Raw genomic sequence first — 23612 nt, forward strand, 5'->3', positions numbered from 1 at the left:
CCTGTCTGCATGAAGGGATTAGCAAAACAGATACAGAATTGTTCATGCATTTTCTCTAGCATGTTTGTATAAAACATCAAAATACCTCTGGAGTGAAGTAAGTGTTCTAGGACAAGTTCTGGGTGAGAGTTTTGTGGTGGGATCATCCCTTAGGTGTTAGTCTTCTATTGCTGAATCTATGTGGGTAGGGTTTGTAACACTTAGTTGTGCACTTAGGTCAGGAGCATGTTCACTTCTTTGAGGTGCATGTTAGCACCAGGGTTTTGTTAACCTTTCTTTAGGGTTTTTGTTTGAATATAAAGAGTACACACGCCCCAAACTTGTATCTAAAGGGTGGATTATTTGGAGGCACTCACCTGCAAATTAGACCTCAGCAGTAAAATAATTGAGCTAAATGTCTGTCTCCTTGCAAGGAAGGTTGAAATCACTGACAAGAAAACTGTAGTTGAAAATGCTTGGGAAATTCATATTGTGGTGGGGTATTTTTTCTTTACTCAAAAATCCTGCACACCTTACCCTTGTTTTTGAGAAGTGCAGTAATGTGTGAGATGCTTATTTCTGCCAATGTGGTTTTGCCACCTTTGCTTTACTTTTTAGGGAGAGCATGTCTTTGCAAAGCATGTCACCTTTAGTCTTTCTGCTCCAGTAACAATTCTTGAGCTTTTAGATGCTGCAAATGTCTTTTTTTTTTCCCAGGTGAGGCATCACTAAGAGAAGGGATGAAGGGTTAAGTCCTTCAGAGCAAGGGAGTGCAAGGGAGAGTCAATGCACCATCAGAATGAATTATGAGTACTAAAGGCTACACGTAGAGAAAAATAAGGTTTCTCAGAGATCAGATGAGAAAACTGTAATTAACTGAAACCTCTCAGGGAGGCGAAAAGTCTTGTGGAAGAATTAAGACTAAAGGAGACTAGAGCTACTATTTGAAAGCTTGCTATATTTACCTGGCAGGCTTTAGTAGAGGAGGCATTTTTGGATTAGATGAGTATAAATGGAAGAATGGAGGAGCAAGAGTGTGTTAATGGGGGAACAGCCAATGGTGAAAATGAAAATGTGGGCACCTTGATGCAAATAATCTTTTTACACCAAGCTAGAAATGCATTTCTGAAAATTGCAGGTGTTGTATATATCTGCATGTTCCAGTGCCCTCATGCTTCAAATTATAACTCAGTATACTACAGAAAATTCAGTGGCAGGTGAAGAATTGTGGACCACTGCAGGATGATAAATCTGGAGGGATTTGCAGCTACACTGGGATTTTCACTGAGGAAGTGCTTGCAAGTACAGTTCTAAACAAGGCTTAAAAGTAAAGTTAAAAGTTTGCATGGTGAATATCCTTAAAAAAAAGGCTATTTGTTTTTACAGCTGATTGAATGTAGGGATTACCTTACAACACTGAGTTTGTTTTTTTTTTTCTCACAGGTGGGTGGTGAGCTGAGGAATGAGAAGTGAGTTTATAGCCACAGAATATCATGCTGACAGGATGCATTGCTGTTGGGAGACTTGTCCCAAGTAAGAGTGTAGCTTGTGCAATCAGAAAAACCTTTGTGCTACATCCAAAAGTGTTTTGTTGTTTGTTTTTTTTTAATCTGGGAAAAGACACTACAAATCATAACATGACTTAACTATTTCCAAGTAAACCCCCTTGACAAGCAAACTTCCTGCACTGACAACTAGAGATCTGCTCTCAATAAAGCAGCAACACAGATTATGAATATAAGAACTCCATATAAAAATTTGAGCTGCAGCTGCCAGATGAGTCACATATCATGTCCTGTAGGTATATTAATTCTTTCCTGCTCATTCAACATCTTTTCTTTCCATGCAGCATGCTAATGAGCATGTTTCTTTTAAAGTAAGCTTGGCAATACAATCTGACCAGAATCTATTAATTATGTTAATTACTTTGGAACTGAAAATCCCTGTGAAGGAGTTTTGTGTTGCCCGAAATCAAACTTTAACAGGGAATTCAAAAGTAATTAGTAATCAATCACAGTAGGTAAATGAAAGCATAGATAAAATTGCTTGCTGCTTTAATAAATTAATGTAGTGAAGTGCAGTTTATTTGTTTTCCTGGGAAAACCTGATTTTTTTTTTTTTTCTCATTTTGTGATTTTTTGGTGGGGTTCTAAATGTCCTTTAAATGTATGAGAGGAAAGAAAACTGCTGGTGTTTCTACAGTTTTAGTTGCCATGCAGTTGCCAGTTCAGTGATGCAATTTTTCTGGAGTGATTAAAATGGCAAAAGATTCACACGCTGAAGAGAACGTCCACACACTGCCTGTAACATAACCCTGTGGCAGTGCAGTTTTAGTTTTGTATTCTCTCACAGGTTTCAATTTCTCAGTTTTTGTTCTTGGGAAATTTAATGGTGAAAACACTGCTAAGAAGTTGGAAGCTATCTCTAGCCCGTATCTCCAGCCTGATTAATTATGACCTGGTAACTCCTTTCTTTTTTCCCTCTTCCCCCAAACTTGTCTTGGCCTTCTTCCATCAGCAACATCCCTGAGGAGCCTGTGAGATCTTCAGCTGTTCTGGAGAGCTTCACGTTGGCCAGGTGCAGCAAGCAGTGCTATCGATTGTTCTTTCAGGTCCCTGTGTGATTCAGCCTTGCTGCATCAAACATTCTGACAGAACTATGCAGGGGGAAGTGTTTTGTGGTGGGAAGTTGTTCTTGGATACAGAAAATACTGACTGAATAACTTGATATTCAAGCTGCTGCTGATAGATAATAGTTCTGCCTCCATCCTTACAGTTCCTTTCACTCTACTTGATTTTTCTTGAGAAATGGTAGTAGTACAGCACACTGAGTGTAAGATGCACTAGTGGTTGTTAACAATGCCTCACATTGGTTTTCATAACAAAGTCTGACAACAGTTTTCACATTCGTAACAGAAAATAGGCAAGCGGTAAAGGCTGAGAGTGAATGAGGCATACACAAAGGAAACCTAAACCAAAGTGAGGAAGATGTTCAAGTAAATCATGTCGGGGTTTTTTCTCTTTTTAACTTGTTCAGCTCAGCTGTGTGCCCAGTAGCAGTTGCTAAACTGTTGTATCTCATGGTCAGCTCCTCTCACCGCGATACCCCGAGCGGCGCCGGGCTGGGCGGCGAGAGGGAAGAGAACGGGCGGCCGCTCCCCCTGGGAAGCTCTGCAGTCCCAGTTGGTGGTGGGGAACAGACGGAGGCGACACGGGACTTGGGGGTGAACAGGATGGTTTTATTCAGTGAGCCCCACGACCCTGTGGGGAGGGCGAACAAAGGTTTTATACAGGAACTCAAGAGGCGCGGTGTAGGAACTATAACCAATGAGGGTAGGGCTGGGGAGGAGTTTAGGGCAGGACTAACATAGCACAAACCTATCAGGGGAAACGGGAGGGGAGTAACACAAAGTAAGCAATAGGGTGTTGAGCCTCACCAAATAGATAGAGAATGCTCTGGAAGCAGGGGAGGGGGCTAGGAGGAATGACAGGGAATGTTCTAGGGAAAGGGGCAGGGAAAGGGAGGATTGACAACTTGGAAAGGAGAGGATTAGGTCAGGGCTTGGGAAGATTGACAGCTACTGAAGAGAGGTGGTGGGGGGGGAGGGGGGTTGAACATACACAGAGCAAATATCAAATTAAAGAAAAACACACCACAACACTAAAACCTCAGCATTCCACTGAGAAATGTTCAGGCTAACCTAGCTGACTGTCCTGGCAGATGCTTTGTATTGGTGAAGCTGAGATGGGGAAGTTCTGGTGGAAGAATCCCAAAATCTCTGTGAATGAAAAGCTGTCTTTGTGATGAGAAAATGTCTGGCTTTTTTCTGCTTCACAGTTTCTTATTTTCTTAAACCCCATAAATAGTTGCTGTGAATAGTAAGCAGATCTAGTATTGCAGATAATAATGACCTCTAAATTGTGGTCAAACTTTAAATTGTCTTAAAATTTTGGACTCAGGAATATTCCATGACATACAAGTCTCATGATAACACAGTACCTATAGAGAAATAAAAGAAAAAATCTCATTCAAGGAGCCATTACCAATAATGGTCACAAGTAGAAAATGGGAGAACTTTCTACTCTGGAAGATATTGCATCTCCGTACATGTCTTCCAAAAAGAAAAGCCTAAATGTTGTTTCACTGTTCAAAGGGGGGACAAAAGGATGGTGAGGTGAGATGTGTTTATAAAATGAAGACCTAGAACACAAATGTCTGTGTGCTGTTCTGTGTGTGCCTTACACCCTGCTTATACTGCACTGGTTAATTTGAAACAACTCTGGTGAAAACTGATACCTGTGTGGAGAGGTGTGTGGGATGTGACAAACAGAATTTGTGATTTTCTGCAGGACACGCCTAACAGTTAACCACTAGAATCAGCATGTTTTAAAATAACACTTGTCACTCTTACCTCAGGGCAATACTGTGTTTTCACACTGTTTTCCTTGCTTTAAGACTTGTCAGTTCTCACTTTTTTTATCTTAGTGCTTTTCTCTAGTGTAGACAGGACCAAAGTAGTATGTGGTTGAATTTAGAAATGTTCCTGTTTAAAGAATACACTTTGCTCATCCTCTTTCCTTTTCTTTCTCTTTTTTTATTTTTTTTCCCTGAAAGGTTTTCCTGTAGATTCTCACATGCAGTTCATGTGAAGTCACTTCTCTCTTTCAGTATAAGGGGAACATAATTTGTATTATGCAAGAGAGAATAAAGTTAATGTTCCCTGAGAAACTTACCTTGGAAAAAATTAAAATGTCTTAGCTTCACATTTTGATGATAAGTAGTTATAGTCAGCTAAGCCTCTTACAAAAATACGTTTGATTCTCAGCTTTTAAAATTCCTTTTCAGTGCTTTTAGTTTTCCTTAGACTGCTGAAATTTCCCCCTGTGCTGAGACTGATTTGGACAGTGGTCAGCACAGTGAGATGCTGCTTTCCTCCTTCCTGCTTGCACCCTGTCCTTCCTCTTTCTCAGCCTGCCCCTTCCAGAATGGAGGGAGGTGGTGGGCAGAGACACAGCCACATCACTGTCCCCCCAACCCAGAGCTCTGCCCCTTCTTCCACTCCTACCAAAAGCCTCTTTGTTGGTTCATGAGCAGAATAAAATAATAATATGTTATTTCCCTCCTGAGCACCAGAGACCAACAAAGAAATGAGTGCATTACAGGGGAAGAAGAAATGGGTTTCTTGATGCCTAGAGGTCAGAAAAGGATCACCTGCTGGAAACACTGGAGTTGTGTTTATAGGGTAATGTCTTTAAAATTCACTGTGGAGTTTGTAGAAACTCTAAAGCTGTTTTGCTGACAGCATTGTTGCTTCTCCTGTCTGAAAGCATCACAACAATAAGAATAATGGTTGTAATCTATAATTTGACACAATTATAAGGCACACTGAGCATAGAGTTGCATTTTTCACATGTTTTCCACCAAATAGCTATGTATAGTTTTGGTTTTTTTGGGTTTTTTTTTGTTTGGTTTTTTTTTTGTTTGTTTTGTTTTTTTTTTTGCATTTGAAATGGGACTGATAAGTATCACTGATTCACTCCATTGGATTTCTAATTTTTTTTTTTTTGCAAGGTCAATGCAGTTTGGGAAACAGAAATTCTACATCTGCTTTGCTCATTGCCTCCCTGCAATGTCCCTAACAAATACACAGCCTGAGCAGTAACTAAGCATAGCACAGAAATGGATCCTGCCCCATGATGTTATGTTTAGTTCCTGTTCAGGGGCTCAACAACTGTAGTTACTTGCAAAGCTTGTTTCTTACAAATCTCTGGGGGTTGCTGGAATGGCTTTGCATCCAGGCTATTGGTCCAAATATTAGTATTGAAGCATTTTTGCTACTAAAATCCAAAATGTTTCCTACTGGGATCAAGGTGGTGTAGGTCTGCCAGCCCTGGGGGTGATGTCTCAGTTTGGAGGTTTTCGCACAGGTACTGAGGTAGATCCAGCCTGTGCTGCTCCATACAGGTCCCACCTCTTGCCACCCTTTCCTAGGAACTAGTGGCAATGACAGCAGCTTCAGCAGGGCAGTGTGAGCTATTTGGAAATGTGCCCAGCTCTTTGGGCTGTTTGCTGCCTGGTCATCCGTCCCCACCAACACACACTGCCAAAACCTGGCCATGCAAACCCCATAAAACCATCTACTTTTCATGCTGGATATTAAGCTTGGAGAAAATAAAGCATATGCACATTACTGAGAAAATTTTGGGAAGCTAAATTTGCAGTTGCTATTTCACATTGTTTTCTCCTTTTAAATCAAGACGTGAATGTTGTGATATGCACTCTGTGTGTATGGTGACCCTTGCTGTTGCATCCCATAATGGGAGGAGGGAGAGGAAGTGTTCTTGTACTTGCTCTGCTCTGAAGTCTTCTTTGTCTTGCCAAAATTTCTTCTTTGGCATTTTTTCTGTATCTGGCTCATTGAAGCCATGCATTTGTTTTCCATTAGTTGCCTCAGTTAATATGATGAGTTTCTTTATTATTATTTTTAAATACTCCATTTAAATGAAAACACACCCTCATTCAATGGTCTGATAAACTGATGTTATTTGTTGTCTTTGCCTCATGTCCTTCTTTTCACTCATTTTCCTTCTTTTTCACTTTGATCCACATCTTTGAGCCAGCTTTGCTCATGCATACATAATTTAATGTGTTTTCATGTGTATGGTACTGCACACAGAAATCCCCAGTGTGAGCCCAAGCCTGCTGTGAGCTCTGCCCAGCTGACCTGTGTGCTGAGAACAGGACACTTGGAGGTACCAGGGATAAGATGGTGAAAAAAGCAAGGTGTGGTTAAGAAGCACTAACATTTTTGAAATATCTCTCTTGGCTGGTTGATCGACTCACTTTCTATCTATTTACATTTTCCACATCTGTTTTGGGCTTTTTCTCCTTTGACAGAAGGAAATAGAAATAAAAAGTACACAAGAGAATAAGTATTGAGAAGTAACACTGAAGCAAGATTTTTCATGTGCTTTATGTCTCGTATAAACCCACCACAGAAGTAGGGCCATAGGATCAAACCTCCCAAACTTCATACTATAAAATTTATTCTATTAAACCCCTAATTTTTCCTCTTTTCCCTCAGCAGAGATTTAAGCCAACATATAAGTCTTGAATCTTGCCTCATAGACCAAATAAATCCACCCAACATACACTGGCAGAGAAATTTAAAAGTTACATTGTCCCCATGACTGCATTTTGTAAAATGTCTTTTCTCTGCCAGCACTTTTGGTCATAAGCCCTCTTCAGCAAATTCTGCAGTTACATTTGTGCTCTGAATCTGTACTAGTAATAAAAGGGGAGGTGATTTCTACCACACTAATTGGTTTTGTATTTTTTAAAAATCAGTAAATGTTTATCAGGGTGAGGCAGCCAGAGAGACTATGCTGGGCATACTGGGATGGGGTGTTTTAATTAATTCTGAAATGTTCTAACTGCATTAATGTGTTGCTTCTTTCTTTCATGTTCTTTCCCATCTCAGAAGGTGATGAACCGAGGGATCAATATTTGTTCTGTCTAAACACCTGTTCAAAATTCCAGTTTGAACTATTTTCTCATTGTTGTGCCTTTGCCTTTTCTTGGTGTTTCTTCAAAGAGGGAAAATATCCCTAGGCTGAGATATTAGCCGAAGAGTTTTGTCTCTCTAACAGAGAGGTCAAAAAATGTGAAGTGGCTTCTGAACTAGGACACACAAAAGCTCCCTGCATTGAATGGCTGCTTTAGAAGTAGGTTTTGAAGAGGGAATTGCATCTCCCAGCACTCTGGTGAGGCTTTTTAATATGTTAGCTGATGGGAAGAAGGAAAGCCAGGCATGAGTTTAAAGAGGAGCAATTTAGTAGGAAATCAAAGTCTCCCAAGAGAGAATTTTAACACTCTTCATCCTCCCCCAGAAAAATACTTATTATCCCAGTTATCTTCACCTCTTGGGGAGTTTTTTACCTGTGATCAGCAGCAGTTTGATGTCCTTGGATATGCTGTGTTGCTGCCCGTGACTTGAGTGCATGGGAGAATAATTTCCCATGTACCTGCCTAGCCTCCATGCCCTGGCCAGAGGCAGTCCTTGGCAGGAGCCTGCTTCTGTCCCAGCCTGTTGTGATTCACTGCCCAGTTTATTGGTGCAAATTGAGGCAGCTGAGATTAATTCACAGAAACATGAAATGCTGGCCTGCATCTTGTCCTGTGGCTGCAGCAACCCATGTGGAGGAGCAGCAGAAAGCTGTGAGAGGTAAGTCATACACTGCTGCCAGGATGGCTATGTATCCTCTCGGAACACATTTTTCTGCCCCACTTTATTCTCCCTGGTGCTCAGGTCATTGCCCTTTTACTTGTTGAGAGGAGTTTCAATGTATTTCCCCATCCTCAGCCTTTCCACTTTGCCATTTATTCCTTGCTTCATGATTAACTGTGTTTGAAATTGTACACAGAGGCATGTACAAGTGGAAAACCAAAGGAGAAGTCCCATACTGTGCTGTTACTATTAATGGCAGGGCTAGCAGCCAGCGAGTTCACTTGGTTATGCCAAACCCAGATTAGACAGTACAAAGCCTGACAATTTGGTATTATTTTCTGGAGAAATTTTTCAAAGTCTATTTTCTAGCGGGGAGACAAGACTGCATTTTGCATGAAAATAATAACTTTCTTTAGCTGTGGAGCAAACACAGAGCATCTGCCTAATATATATATATCCAAGAAAATGTAGGCAGAAAATGTTAATTTTGGAACTTAGTGGATGAAATTTTGTCCCTTTGGAATAAATGGGAGATTTGCCATTGACTCCAGTCAGGCAGGCGTTTCACCCGATACTTTTTACATATGTTTTTATATGTTACGATAATTCGTGAATGAACTAAAATAGTCCTGTGGAGAATATATGAGGATTGTTCTTCTCTGGCTTAGGGGGAGCAACCTTCATTTATATTGGGGTCCTTGGAAAGAAATATGGATAGGAGAGTCTTTACTACATTAACAATACATACTTCATCTTGTATCTCTGTTTTGTGTAATCCATCAACAGCAGCAATGCACAGAGTTAGCTGAGGAAGGAGCACAGATGGGGAGAAAATGTTTGAAACCAGATCTGAAGGAGGCTGAGGTGAGTTTTCTGGATGGGGGTTGTAATCAGCAGAGAAAGGAGAGTATCCACTTTGAGGGTGTCTGTCTTAGGCTGTTCCAAGTCTATGATCCAGAGGCCTAGTTAGGCTTCCAACCTCATTCTGGCTGGATTTCTAAATGCTCAAAAAATCATTAGTAGCCAGGAGATTTTGGGGGGATTTATTTGTTTGTTACCTGGCACGGGGAGATTCTGAAAAATCCTTGTGGACACAGACCTTGTCATTTCAGCCAGGTTTCTGCCTCCCAGCATCAGGTTCCTTCAACATGCTCCTTGTGAAGATGCATCTTCTACCTGATGAGAAACCAACACCCATGGACATTAATGGGCTTGCTTTATCCCCTGTGAATGCACAATGCCTGTGCTCCACAGTCTGCTTTGGCCACCTCTTGCCTTGGTTTGAATATGTTACTTTTGGCCCAGGAAGTTTCAACAGTCCCAAGGAGCTTGTCCTTTCCTGGCTCAGCCACCCGTTAGTGCTGGCCCTTGGCCTGGAAGGCTGCTAATGTAAGAGAGAAAAGGGGTAGCTGGAGAGCCATTTCTGTTCTTTTTATGGAAGAAACTTCCATTATTGTCCTGGTCAGAACATCTCCAGAGGATGAATAAGTGGTTTGGAACTTAGAGAAGGAAAGAAAGAGGATGAAGTTAATGCCATGATATTTTCTGTTGCAGGACTCTGGTTGGGTAATTGGGGGAACCCTCCATTACTAAAACTGCATTTAGCTAAAATATGCAGTGAAGTGACCACCTGGAGAAAATAAAACCATAGCTAATATAAAGCCCATGTAAATCAGAGCATGAGCAGATATTACAAATAATTGGTAGGATAAAAATGTTGGTGATGCTGTTGATTGCAGAGTAGAGAAGACCCAAACTTTTACTGACAGATCTGCTTTGCCCAGCTCAGGTGAGAAAGTAGTAGAGCTGTTTGGATAGTATTGTGTGCAAGTAAATAAGCCTGTCTTTTCAGAGCAACTTGGGTAGCTTCCTGTCGCTGTGGTATGACTAATCCCAGCCATGATAATTTGCTTCCATATAGTTGAGAAACATCTGTATTTCCAAGTGGATCCTACAGTTATGACTACATGGCAGTTACTGCAATTAAAAAGGTGTGGTTTAAATTAAAAGATTATTTAAGTGCTCATTGCTAAAGACTTGCATCTGTTTAGCAGCCTAAGAGTGCACAATTGGGAGTGGTTCAGATTTTTCAGTTCCCTGGTACACTACTGAGTCCTGAATTCTAACTGGTACTTCTGCTATAGCCCTATCCCTTTAACCAAGGCAGTAATGGCATAAAGTTGTTTCAGTAAATAAAAATTTCAGGTAAATGCTTTAGTGTTCAAGCAAAGAAGCCTTTGGGAATATTTGAACTCATTCTGATTTCCTTTAAATATTATCTTGGCCACAAAATACTATTATTTGTCCTTGCAATGTGGTTTTGTTTTTTGGGTTTGTTGTTGTTTGGTTGTGGTTTTTTTTTTGTTTGTTTGTTTGTTTTCTGGAAAGCTTTAACACAAATTCTCTTGTATCATATTGTCATGTAATAAATTTTCGTGGTTTGGCTGATGTTCTGACTTAAGCCTGCTCTAAAACAGAAGGAAGAAAAGTAGCCTAAAATAGCAATTAGAAGAGAGATTTGAGGGTTATGAATTATTTTCTATTTCTGTCACTAGCTTAGCTCTCATCTCAGCATGCCTTGAAGTTGCAGGAAATGTTTTATTGATTTCAGTAGATCTTGGTTCAGGTGCATTTAGTCTAACCTTGGACAAGTCAGGTGCCTTCTGTGCTTGGGACTGAAAAGTGTATGTTCTGCTTACCCCTCCCAATGGATCACTATAAAGCTTCATTCATTCACATGTATATAGAGCTTTAGGGCTTGTAAATGAATGCCATTTCAAAAGTACAAACTATTATTTCAATGTAGATTAATTCATTTTACCTTCCCCACCAGCTGGCAACAATCTGTTTAGTGCAATGAAATTCTGACAGCCTGTGTCAACAACTGAAAGCATTTCATTCATGACAGAGAGAAAAAAGGAAGAGAAAATGCAGACCTGAAATCTTCCCCTAGCAGAGAATGCCTTTGTGCGTGAAAATAAAAATTTTGTCTATCATTTCAAAAGGCCCTCTCATAAAAGAAATGCATGTTAAATTAAAACTGCTGTTATTTTTTCATTCCTCTGCACTACAGACCCCTCCTGGCTCTTGATGAAGAGTGAGGTGAAATATCACACGACTGAGCTACAGAGGAAACAGCAAGCTGTTCCAAGTGCATAAGCCAAAATGAGCATTCAGAGAGAGATCACCCTGTCATGAGCTCATGCTGGCAATATGTTTTTTTCTATGGGTGTAAACTGAGATTTGAACCTGAGAGAGACTCCATATTCAGCCCTGCAGGAGCACTTTTGTGCATGTTGTTTACTTTAGAATAAGTGAGGAAGTTGTGAACTGCTCCCAGACCTAGAAAAATTCCTACAGCCACAGCGAGTTTGATGGCCTCCTCCTCTTCTCTCCCCACCATGCAGCAGTAAATTGAAAACAGAGTCAGAAAGAAAGCATGCAGGTTTTACTGAAGGGACAATGTCATTTTACCCTGTGTGATTACTTGGGTATGTGTGGTGGTCTGAGCAGTTTTCCTATTTTCATTTGGGAGGTGGTGGGCAGATGTAGGTTTGTGGTAGGCAGAGGCAGGGACATGGTGGTCAGGGCTGAGAAGCTGAAAGGCAGAGTGAGCTCCTATGTGAAGCAGGCATGATCTGGGGCCTGATGTCCCCGCCCCTGTGTGGCAGTGGGGAGCCCATCTGTATCATGACTTTGGGTTCTGCCCAAAGACAGCAGAGTGCCCAGTTTCTCTGTTCTCTGAATTTTCAGTCGAACAAGTACTGTGCTGTAAATGAACAATGCCATTTTAATTCACTAGGATATTTTATGCCCTTCTCAGTGCTGGTTTACTTTTGCTAGATGTGAGCAACACTGGGATTTCTCGTATAAACTGCCCCTTTCAGGCAGTCACACCTCCCTCTGCCTGAGGTCTGCTTCCGGCAGAGTGAGATCTGTTGCATATCCTGTTCCAGACCTAAACACTTCACAATTCCTTTCAAGAGTGTCATATCATTCTTATTGGTAAAGTCTGAAAAGCATAGCCTTAGTTCTTTTCCTAGGTGACCTAGAAAAGTCTTGTAACTTGTTAAGAAGAAAATGTATTTAAAAATAGATGCATTTTTCTAATCCCTGAAGTGCTGGCACCAGTTTTAGAGTATGACTGTGGCTGAGGGCATTGTGGCACTGGGAGAGGGCACCCCAGCTGTGCTGTACCCAAGACACCTACTCTGATGAACATGTTTAGGAATCCAGTTTCATTCTCCTGATGGCATTTTTCAGCGCAGTTCAGAGATGGGATGCATTTTGAGTTATTTTGAAAGAAGCAGCCATAAACCCTTTGATGCATGAATTCAGAAACAATGTGGTCAAGTCAGGCATGAACACATAGCAAATGTAATTGAAATAGTAAGCTGGGCCTACAGGCAGTTCTTGCCTAAAATTAGCTGTAGGAATTTGGTCTTTCTATGATATCTTCTTGTTCCTGTTCTCATATTCAAGTGCATGAATGTACATGGGTTTAGTCCTGCATTCCTTTTACAGATGCCTAGCAGTCTTTCTTTTTACTCTAAATACATTACAGAAGTTTATCTTATGCCTTACTTAAAGGCTTAAGAAACTTCTCCTTCCTATCCTTTTTGGCTGAGTTCACTCTGAAATACACTGATTTCTATATTTACTGCAGTATGATACATGGAAGCATTGCAACCCATACCTAGGGTTATGTTAAAGATAACATAATCAAATATGTGAATATTCATGAATATTCGAGGAGTGATGAAAAAACATTTAGAAATATATTTTTATTGACTATTTTATGGTGGGGAACAATCTGCTGTGGGTAACAGAGTGATGTCCATGTTTGAAGCTTTAAAACCACTGCTGCGATGCTGTGATCTCAAGCATCTCATAGTTGACATTCCCATCACCAGAGCAGAAAATACAGAGCTAAAATTGGTAAAACCCTGTGTTATTTTATTCTTGAACACATACACACACATTAAAAAAAAAAAAAAAAAGAAAAGAAAAGGTCAGCAGTGAAATACAACTAGAGCAGACTGGTAAAAGCAAAAGCAAGCAGGGAAAAACAAGCCCAAAGCCACTGTCTTGGGATGCAGGAAGTGCAGGTTGCATTGCTGATGCCCTCTGTGACTGCACACATGGAGTGAGGGCTCCACAAGGAGCTTCCCACCCCAGTGCATTCACTGCCTGTCATCACTGTCTTTGCAGAACTGCAAAGACTGTTTGGCACTAGCAGCTGTGATGGTGACATGGTTGGGCCTTTTCCAGCATATAAGCCCACCTTGGGTTTGGTTTCTCAGGCTGGAGCCCGTTAAGGTGGTGCTGTGACACCTCCAGCTGAAGAGCAGATTCAATTTCACCTCAGGGGTCTCTGTTCATTGCAGGATGTAAATGTGCCCTATCTTAGTATCTGCCTGCAGTCCTCTGTGGAATGGTGATTATGAGCCTTCTCAGCCCCATAAAGATTCTGTAGTGATGAACCCTATTAAAAAAAAAAAAAAAAGATTTTGGATAATTCAGTGACAGCACCCTAAAAGTAGGATTTCCCCCTGCTGACATGAAGAGGCTTGAGGAAGTTGTCAGAGCTGCTTTTAGATGCCACCTATATGACCTAAATTAAAATAGACAATCAACTTCTGTCTCCAGAACTCAGTCTGGCTTATTTTCAATCAAATAGGATTAATTAATTAAGATTTGTATATCTAGTAAAAATGAGTGCCTATGGAGAAGGTGCTAGGTGCTCCACTACCACTGACCAAAATGACATCAGCAGAATTACCCAGCAATTGTACAAATTGGCATTTATATTACAGCTGCCAATACAAATAAACCTGCTACAGGAGGTAACACAAACATCTGTTCCCCTACAGCTGCTGGGTGGTTTTCACCCCATCCAGCCACACAGCTGTCACCTCCCCAGAGAAATACATAGTACTGCATAATACTATGTGCCCTGAATATCAGCAGGTCAGGGCACTTATAACTGGGACAAGGAGGATTGCTTTGTTCTTGTGTTATTTATAGCTTTGTCTTAATAGACTGTTTAAGAAAACATGTGAACCTTTCAGGAATGTAATTGTGGCAGTGTCAGCTGTAGCACAGCAGCCAAAACTCAGGCATCAAAACTCTTTATGAAATTATCATCTGGAAGAGGAATACAAAGGCTCTAAAACTGCTGGTGAATTCATTGCTTTTAGTGTTTGTACACGTGAGAGAGAGAAAATAGCCAGGGGCATTAATTCACACGTGGATTATGGTATATTTCACTTTTAAAAGCAAAGCTCTCTTCTGATTTACAGCTATTTTAATTAATTACTTAGCTCAATGCAGCAAGGGAATCAGCTGTCAGAGTGGCTTAGCATATTAAGATATGGCTTTATGTGCAGACCCTCCCTCCTTTCAGTGCCACAAGTCCTCAGCAGGGACTTCAGCTGATGAAGTGATAGCAGCAGGTTTCCAGTCTCAAGCACACTGTGTGGGCTGCTCTTCTGTGATCAGGGCAGCTGCCCTGGGAAGCTGGATTTTCATAGATGTGAAAGCCAGAAAGGAACAGCCTAATCGTTTAGCCTGACTTCATTTTACTCAGTAATTCCTGCCTAAAGCCCTGTCATTTGTGGCTGAAATAGAATGTGTCTGTTAACTGTCTAACCTTGATTTAAAGATGGCAAGTGACAGAAAATGCATCCTATCCCATGGCACGCCTTTGCAATTATTCTTGCTCTTTGCATCTTGTTTGCAGCTTGAACTCTGTTAACTGACTTTTAACTTCCAACTACTGCATTTTGGTTCGCTGGCACTACTAGTGCTGTGCACATTGCTGGCCAACGTTAGCATCAGCTAACTGACATCACTGAAGGGAAGTCTGGGAAGAGCTAATTCAGAGCAATCCTCTGCTTGATGACTTCTGTGTCTTTAGATATGGTTGTAATGGTTTTGTTTTGCATGCTCTCAGCTAGTTCTTGATTTTTAAAGCTTCAAAGCTTAGAGAGAGATTGGGAAATATAGTAAATGCTAAAATATCATATCTTGTAGATATGGAATAACTTTCATAATGCTGCACTCACATCCCTGATTTAAGAGGCTGCATCCAGATAGAGATTATCTGGGTTTGGAGCTCCTGCAAATGTGTTTGGTCATTGCATACTTTCAGTATTATCTGCAGTTCAGACAAACACATCAGATAACTAAATTTGGTCCCATTTTGTTTCTCACATCTGCGTCTTTTTTTCTTTTGCTCTTCTACACACATAGAATTTGACTACTGGATCTGGTTGCTGGTTGCAATCTATTATTGTGTGAGAAAAGTTGATAATGTAGATAATCTCATAAATTTTATGTGTAAATTCAACATAGCGGTCAAGGGAGATATTATATCCAAGGAATATTAAATCCAGCCTGGGATATTTTTTTTCATGCTTTCTGGATCTACCTTTCAGGTTTTAAGAGGCCACCAAGGTCTGGATTCAGCAGTAGCAAAGCAGATGGCAAAAGACAGCTTTATGTGGAATGCAACCCATGTAGTGGGAAGCTCTTGCGTATTTATTCCTGGCCTGTAAAGGTGAACCCTTGGCCATCCTAAAGAGATTTCTTCAAATCTGCATCAGCTTGTTAGAGTAACAGACATCTAAAGAAATAAGCCTTTTTTCTGTTTTAAAGGTAACCCCATATCATGTTAATTACAAATGAGGCAGTGAACAGCTGTTAAATATGGGGTCTTTTACTTTTGGATAAAATCTCATTGCTAGATTAATTAAATCTGTGACCAAGTTTATAAACTAAATATAGGTATAGATATAAAATTAGCTAGGATGTCAAAATCTGAATGAACACCTACCTAGTAAAATCTAATTTAATTATGTTAATATTTATTTTAATATTTTAATTATTTTATTTTATTAACTTTGTTCATAATAAAATATCAGTTGTATATATATTGTGCATAACAAGAAATGTCTTCATCCTGCTGTGAGTAGTGGGATAAATTTAACATGTGTAGGACACAGCCAATTTTTTCAGGCAAATATCAGTATATTTGAGTAATCACCTTGACAAGTGATTGGATTTACAGCTGGGAAGGTGTGCAGAAACAGAATGTGATTGACAGCAGAGATTAATGAAGATCTAGAAAATGGAAACACAAAATTGTGACAAACTATTAAGTCTGTTTGACAGCATATGAGATAAGTGGACTAGAAATAAATTTAATGTGAAAATATTGATCTGAGTAATCCTACTTAGATGGTTATATCTGAGTGACAAATTCTGAAGTAATTGCCCACAGAAGGCAGCAGCAACATGCTCTACAGGTGAAGGCATTGTGGTCCCTCTACTACTATCTGTACTACAAACAGTATGAAAGCCTTTCCTACCTTTGAAGACTAACTCAGGTATACTATTTCAAATCAGATTATGGCAACTACACAATTTTTCCACAGAGAAGGCAAAGCATCTATTATTTCACAGCAAAAGGAGTTTGGCAAATTAACTTGTGATTAAGAGTTAAATGATGGCTACCAGAAAAAAAAAAATACTTGTAATTACATTTCCCTGCATTTATAAGGAGAGCAGTGCCTACATAGCTTTTTATTATAGTAACTGTGACCAGCCTCCATGTGGTCACCAGCAAATCTTTTGTGCAGCTGACACTCCTTCAAGGAGGTGTTGCTGAAATCAATATATGTGTGCCTGGGGAACTATAAATAATGAAACACCTGATGCTCTGCAAAGTTAATGCTTTCTCCATATATCACATATTACAGGCTGAATATCCACAGTGACCCCAGCCAGTGAGGCTGAGACAAACATTCTTTCTTAGATCCAGCTGCAATAGTTGAAGATATTAGTGCCTCCCCATGCCACAATTTTGTCAGAAAGCTGATTTATATGGGCGTTCTGTAACCCAGCATAGGAAAAAAAATATCACTGGGGTTAATGGAAATCATTGTTTCAGCGTTGCTTCAACTAATCTTTGTCCTTAAACAAAACCTACGGAGGATCAGGGAACACCACCTGGTAGGCAGAAATGGAAGCATGGTGCCCACTGGCTGAAAGGCAGAAACAAGCAGCTGAGCCCATGCTGTCTTCAAACAGCAGGAAATAACTTCATGGAAAATGTTTCAGGTTTTATTTTATTTGCTTCAGCTCTGTCTGGAGCAGTTCAGCCACGCTCGGCCCTCAGCTGGCTGTTACCGCCCATCTAATGAGCGCTGGAATGGATCCTGCAGCGCTCCCGCCCTGCGTCAGCCCCGAGTCAGGTGGCTTGGCTCAAACTGCTGCTGAAGATGGTTTGCAGTGAGCCAGCAGCAGAAAAGGAAGTGGTCATACTGCTTTACCACCTCAGCCATGTCCTCAGCTTGGGAGGGTCACATCTTCAGCTGCCACAGCTGTTGTGTGGGCGAGGCAATGTTTGTAGGTAGAATTAATTCTGTCATTGATAGACCTTTATGGTTGGAACAACACTATCTCTGTTTCAGTGATCTTTTGCATTCTAGTGTCATACCGGCTTTAGTTTGGTATAGTTTAATTCTCATGGAAGGAAAAAGAATTTCCAATTAATCCAAGGAGGATTAAGCTATAGTAAATTGTGATTTATAAATATGGGCTGATTAAATTTGAGCAGCTGATACAGCTGTCACCTTCCAGCTTCCTTCCTTGCTCCTTTCCTGGAGGTTGGGTCCCTGCCACAGGACAGCTGAATTTGGCATGTGGAGCTGCTCGGGAGCACCAGAGTTCACTGCCTTGCATAGTGGATTAGTGGGATGCTCATGTAGGGTTGCTTGAAGACACAGGCTTAAAAGTGAATTCCTATGCTGTTCACCTGCCTACAAGGTCAGAGGTGGCCACCTCCAGGAATGGAATGGGAGAACGGCAGAAGTAACTTTCTGCTGTCTGAGCAGGCTAGCTCACCCACAGGCAATCACAACTGGAATGCTCAGGCATTTTGTGTACTCTAACATCCCTCATCTTCAAATAATATGCTTATCCTTCTGTCCACTTTTTACACTGGAAGACTTCATAGATCTGAGGAGCTGACAAGTGTGTTCACTATGAGAGCGATCTGTTGAGGATGTAGGAGTTGGCTAGTGCACTAAAACTTTGACACCCTGCTTCCCCTGGGATAATGTCATTGTGGCAGCTTCCTGCCATGTCTTAGAACTGTCAGTTCTCTTTTTTGTGTAGGTCAGCATGTCACTGAGAAGATGGGGAACAGCAGGGACAGCTAAATATATCCAGGAGATGGCAAACATCTCCTCAAGATTTAGAAACTTCTGCTTGTGATTTGTGGAAGAAAAGAATGAGGTCATGAACATGGCAAAAAGAAAGGAAGAGAAAATGTGTAAGAAATGAATGGAGGAAAGAATAGATTCAGGCAAGGAAGGAACACAAAGAAAGTGGAAGAACATTTAAGAGGTCAAGCTCATGCCTACTGTTCAAGCTCATGCTCACAGTAGGCAAAATCTCTATAGTGTTTTGAAGATGTAGTATTTCTGTAAAGATGCTGTAGTTGGGCAGTGCTTTTATATGATTTTACTTCATATAAAACTATTAAACGGTCCTAGTTTCACAAAATACATGAATACTGCCAGAACCACAGATAACTACATCAGTCTTATTTTCACCCTGCTATCTTTATGCATGCTGTATCTTACCACAGAATTTTGCTCTTTAGGCACTGCCTGACCATGTCAACAGCAGGTTTTGTTTAGTTTTTTGGTGAATGTGCCTGATGGAACATGATTCACATGTTTTCTTAGTGACAACTTGGGCTGCAAGGGACATGGGCTGTTTTTCTAAACTTGCTGTGATTCAGTGGAATTCAGGCATTTTCATATTGAACATCTGTGACTTGGGGAGGATCCATGTGTTTTCTCAATGAATATGAAGGAAGCTGGCAAGGGCCTCTGCATTTCCTTCTTGCTTCTATGCTTGTAATTATCACAGTGTATAAATATACAGAGACTTTCTCAGAATGTGCCTAAGGAGATCTGACAAGATCTAGCTTTGCTCTGCCCCGTTTCCCTGTGTAAGGAGGTGTCCTGCAAGTCAGATATAGTGAATGTGATCTCATGGGTTCCCCTTCCTGTCCATGCAACTACACACATGCACTAGGACTTCTAAACTTTAGAACCTAGTTCTTAACCCAGATAAGTGGCATTGTGTAGATCTCAAAAATGTTGGAAAAAAAAAATCCTCTTCACCTTTTCCTCACTGTTGCAGTGAGTTTGCTCCTTCCTTAGAGTGCTCTGGCAGTGTATATGCGTAGCTCTTCCATGACTTTGAAAAGAGGCAAATGGTAAAACAGTTGCCCTCTCAAGTGCCCCTTCATTGGAGAGCACTAAGCTATAGTAACTCCTCCTTACTGTCTTTGCCCTGATTTTACTTGTCTGTCTTAGGATGAATTTAATTTTCTCTGAACAGCTGTTAGATTCCTGCCAGAAAGGAGAAATTGAGTTTGTAAAGGATCAGTGGGAACAGCAAGAAACTAGTAACCACTGAAGTATTGTCCTTGACTTTCATGGATAGATGGATGGTTGGTACTTAGCATTTATATGATACTGTGTATTCTCGGTGTCATTGAAAAAACACTTTTTCATTCTTAGACCATTCTGAGATAGATTTGGGAGTCAGGAACAGTGGTAAAGGGAAAAAGTTCCAGTCTTGCTGAAACTGATTGAAGTTTCCACTTAAAGCTTACTTCTGGTAAATGCTTTCCTACCAGGCTGAGTTGCTATTTACTGACCTAGTACTAGGATAACAAGCAAGCCTTTTAATGGAAAATGAGGACCAGAATATTAAGGCGAGACAAATCCTCGCTGAACTGTGCAAACTCGTTTATCCTCGCAGATTTCTGTTTCATTTAAATTCTTCTCCTTCACGAGCCATGCTTCTGCATCTAGAGGCAGCCCGTGCGCTAGTCACGCTTTGCCTCATCAGCAGGAAGCCAGCTGATTCCCCGAGTAATCAATTTCGGCGAAGACCTCTCCGGATCCTGGGCACTGGAGCAGAGCCACACCATCCCGGCCCAGCTCGACACGTCCGTGGGTGGGGGACGCGGCCGCCCCCCCGGGCGCTGGGTGGGCGGGCGGGCGGCGGCCCCAGGGCTGCGGGGGGCGGCGGGGCGGGGGCTGCGCGGGGCGGCGGCGGCAGCCGCTCTCCCGCCCCCTCTCACACGCTCGTCTTTCCCATCACCGGCGGCGGCGTTCGGGAGTTGCTCCCGCGGCGGCGAGGCGGAGGCACCTGCGTGGCGGTGGCGAGCAGCAGGGTGCCGGCTGCCCGCGATGCCGGCTTAGCGGCCGAGCATGGCGCGGCGGCTGCGGGCCGGCAGGTGCCGAGGCGGGCAGGGCGGCGCGCCCGCGACGGGACGGGCGCTGGCGCTGCTGCTGCCGCTGTGGCTGTGCGCGGCGGGCGGCAGCACGGCGCCGGTGTATAACCTCAGCCTGGCAGTGGACGAGGGGCTGCCGGCCGAGACGCTGGTGGGCGACATCCGTGCGGGGCTGCCACCGGGCGCGGATCCGCCCGGGGGCTTCTTGCTGTCGGAGGGGAGCGGCGAGTCGGCGGTGCTGGCGGACTTCCACGTCCAGCCGGAGACGGGCATCATCCGCACGGCGCGGCGGCTCGACCGGGAGCGGCGGGCGCGTTACAGCTTCGTGGCGGCCACGCTGCGCGGCGAGGTGGTGCAGGTGGAGATCGCTGTCACCGACGTGAACGACCACTCGCCACGCTTCCCGAAGGACAGTCTGCAGCTCAACATCTCCGAGCTCAGCCCTCCCGGCACCGCTTTCCGCCTGCCGGCTGCCCGCGACCCCGACGCCGGCGGCTTCGGCACGCAGGGCTACGCGCTGCTGGAGGAGGGCGGCGCGGCGGGGGAGCCGCCGCTCTTCCAGCTGCGCTATGCGCGGCCGGAGCCGCTGGAACTGGTGCTGCTGCGGCGGCTGGACCGCGAACGGGCGGACGTCCACCGGTTGGTGGTAGAAGCGTGGGACGGAGGCAGCCCGCGGCGACGGGGCCGCCTGCGGGTGTCGGTGCGGGTGCTGGACGAGAATGACAACGCGCCCGCATTCAGCCGCGGCGAGTACCGGGCGCGGCTGCGGGAGGACGCGCCGCCGGGCACCGCCGTCTGCCGCCTGCGGGCCACCGACCCCGACCTGGGTGCCAACGGCGAGGTGCGGTACGGCATCAATCGCCGGCAGAGCGACCCCGACGGCTACTTCGCGGTGGAGGAGCGCAGCGGCGTCCTGCGCCTCCGCCGCCCGCTGGACCGCGAGGCGCGGGCCCTGCACCGCCTGGTCGTGGAAGCGCGGGACGGCGGCGCCCAGCCCGAGGTCTCCAGCGTCCTCGTCTCCGTGGCCGTGCTGGACGTGAACGACAACCGGCCCTCCATCCGTCTGCTCTACCTCACCGAGACCGGCGGTCCGCGGGTCTCCGAAGGGGCGCGTCCCGGCGACTACGTGGCCCGAGTCTCCGTCTCGGACGCCGACGAGAGCGGCGACGAGGAAGGTGCGGAGGGCGACGGCGGCGGCATCGCGCTGGCCCTGCTGGGCGGCGACGGCGCCTTCGCGTTGCGAGCGGCCGGGGCCGGCGTCTTCTTCCTCTGCGTGGCGGGGCCGCTGGACCGAGAGAGCCGCGACCTGTACGAGCTGCGGCTGGTGGCCACGGACGGCGGCACGCCGCCGCTCTCCGCCGAGGAGCCGCTGCTGCTGCGCGTCGCCGACCTCAACGACGAGACGCCCGCGTTCCCGCAGCCCCACTACCGCGCCGCCGTCTCGGAGGCCGCCTCCCCCGGCACGGCCGTGCTCCGCCTCAGCGCCTCGGACGCCGACGAGCCGGGCTCGCCCAACGCCGAGGTGCGGTACGCGCTGGAGGGCGACGCGGCCGCCCTGGCCCTGCTGCGCATCGACGCGCGGAGCGGCGCCGTCAGCACGCGCGCGCGCCTGGACCGGGAGCGGCAGGCGGCGCTGGAGCTGCGCGTGGTGGCGCGGGACGGCGGCGTGCCGCCGCGCGCCGCCGCGTGCCGCCTCAGCGTGCGCGTGGAGGACGCCAACGACAACGAGCCGCGCTTCGCGCGCGCCGTGTACCGCGCGCGCCTGCCCGAGCACGCCGCGCGCGGCCGCCGCCTCCTCCAGGTGAGCCCCGCACGGCCCGGCCCGGCCCCGCACGGCCCCGCACGGCCCGGCCCCGCACGGCACGGCCCGGCCCCGCACGGCACGGCCCCACACGGCACGGCACGGCCCGGCCCCGCACGGCACGGCACGGCCCGGCCCCGCACGGCACGGCCCCGCACGGCCCCGCGGCCGCTGCCCTGGAACGCTGCTGAGCCCCCTGGCACCGCCGCCGCGCTCCAGCACTGCCGGGAGCAGGGAGCGCGGCAGGTGGAGCGCGGCCCTTCGCCCGCCGTCCTCACGCGTGCCCTGAGAAACGCGTTCCTTGTCCCGCAACGCTTGTAGCGTGGGTCATGAGCACAGCTCAGGGCTTCAGAGGGAGTCAGGTATGGGTAAATCATAAATCAATTATCAAGTCTGGTTAAACCCCAGAGCAAAACCAACTGTGATACTTCTGAGGACTTGGACGGTCTTCAGAGAGCAGGTAGGACCCATCCCCGAGGGCAGCTTGACCCAAACCGAGCCAGAGAGAAGGGCAGACAGTGAACACACAGTGGCGTGAAATTAAAATGCACTTCAGGGTCTTTGTGATGGTTTCCGAGCTTTCTGCTGACGATGTGAATCAGCTCACCCCACCTTGGCAGAAACTGATTAGTCCTAATAGAGAGAAATGTCTTACTTGTCCGCAAAAACCCCTTTTTATTCTTTGCAGGTGAGGTTGAATGGAGGCTTTGGAGGGCCAGAAGTTGACAGAGAGCCCTTTTGCTTTTAGCTTGGAAAAGCATTACAGAATGTATACCTTTGAACAGAACAAAGCCTTTTCTGGCAGAAGAAAATTCACAACAGCTGGGCCTGTGAATGTTTCTGAGTTTGTGCAGAACTTACATGGATTTGGGAAAAACCATTACTTAAAGAGGAGACCTAGGGAGAACTGCAATGTGTTTCCTCAGTACATTTGATGAAAAATCAATCTGTCTTTATCTTCAGGTGTCCTTCTAAATTAATTTTCTTCTATATTTTTTTCTCTTTTTTCCAATTGTACTCTGAGCTCAAAAAGTACACAATTTGTACAGCCCTAGTACAATTTAATCTATAAAACCCTTGGGAAAGTTGAGCTCATGGAGCTTTTCATTTGGTATCCCAAGCCAAAAAGAAAATCCCATCACACTGCCCTTTTGTCTTCCTTCAACACCATCGGGGGGAAAGAAAAACCCAACCAAACAAAAACCCCAGAACATCGTGCACAGGTGGCCCCAGGAAAGCCAAAAGGAAAATAATAATGTAATTTTAGGAGTTGGCCGTGT

At 44.7% G+C, this 23612-nt stretch overlaps 1 protein-coding gene across 1 annotated transcript in view; it reads left to right on the forward strand.

The window, feature by feature from the left end:
• The first annotated feature begins 20450 nt into the window (after window positions 1–20450).
• The window catches only part of DCHS2 (dachsous cadherin-related 2), a 105333-nt gene continuing 102171 nt past the window's right edge, over window positions 20451–23612 (forward strand). The window contains exon 1 of the mRNA XM_021530219.4: window positions 20451–22332. Coding sequence (XP_021385894.3) covers window positions 20509–22332 — 1824 coding nt within the window. The 5' untranslated portion in view covers window positions 20451–20508. The remainder of the gene's footprint in view (window positions 22333–23612) is intronic.

This window comes from Lonchura striata, chromosome 4, assembly GCF_050655825.1.
Source record: "Lonchura striata isolate lonStrDom1 chromosome 4, ASM5065582v1, whole genome shotgun sequence".
Taxonomy (NCBI): Eukaryota; Metazoa; Chordata; class Aves; order Passeriformes; family Estrildidae; genus Lonchura; species Lonchura striata.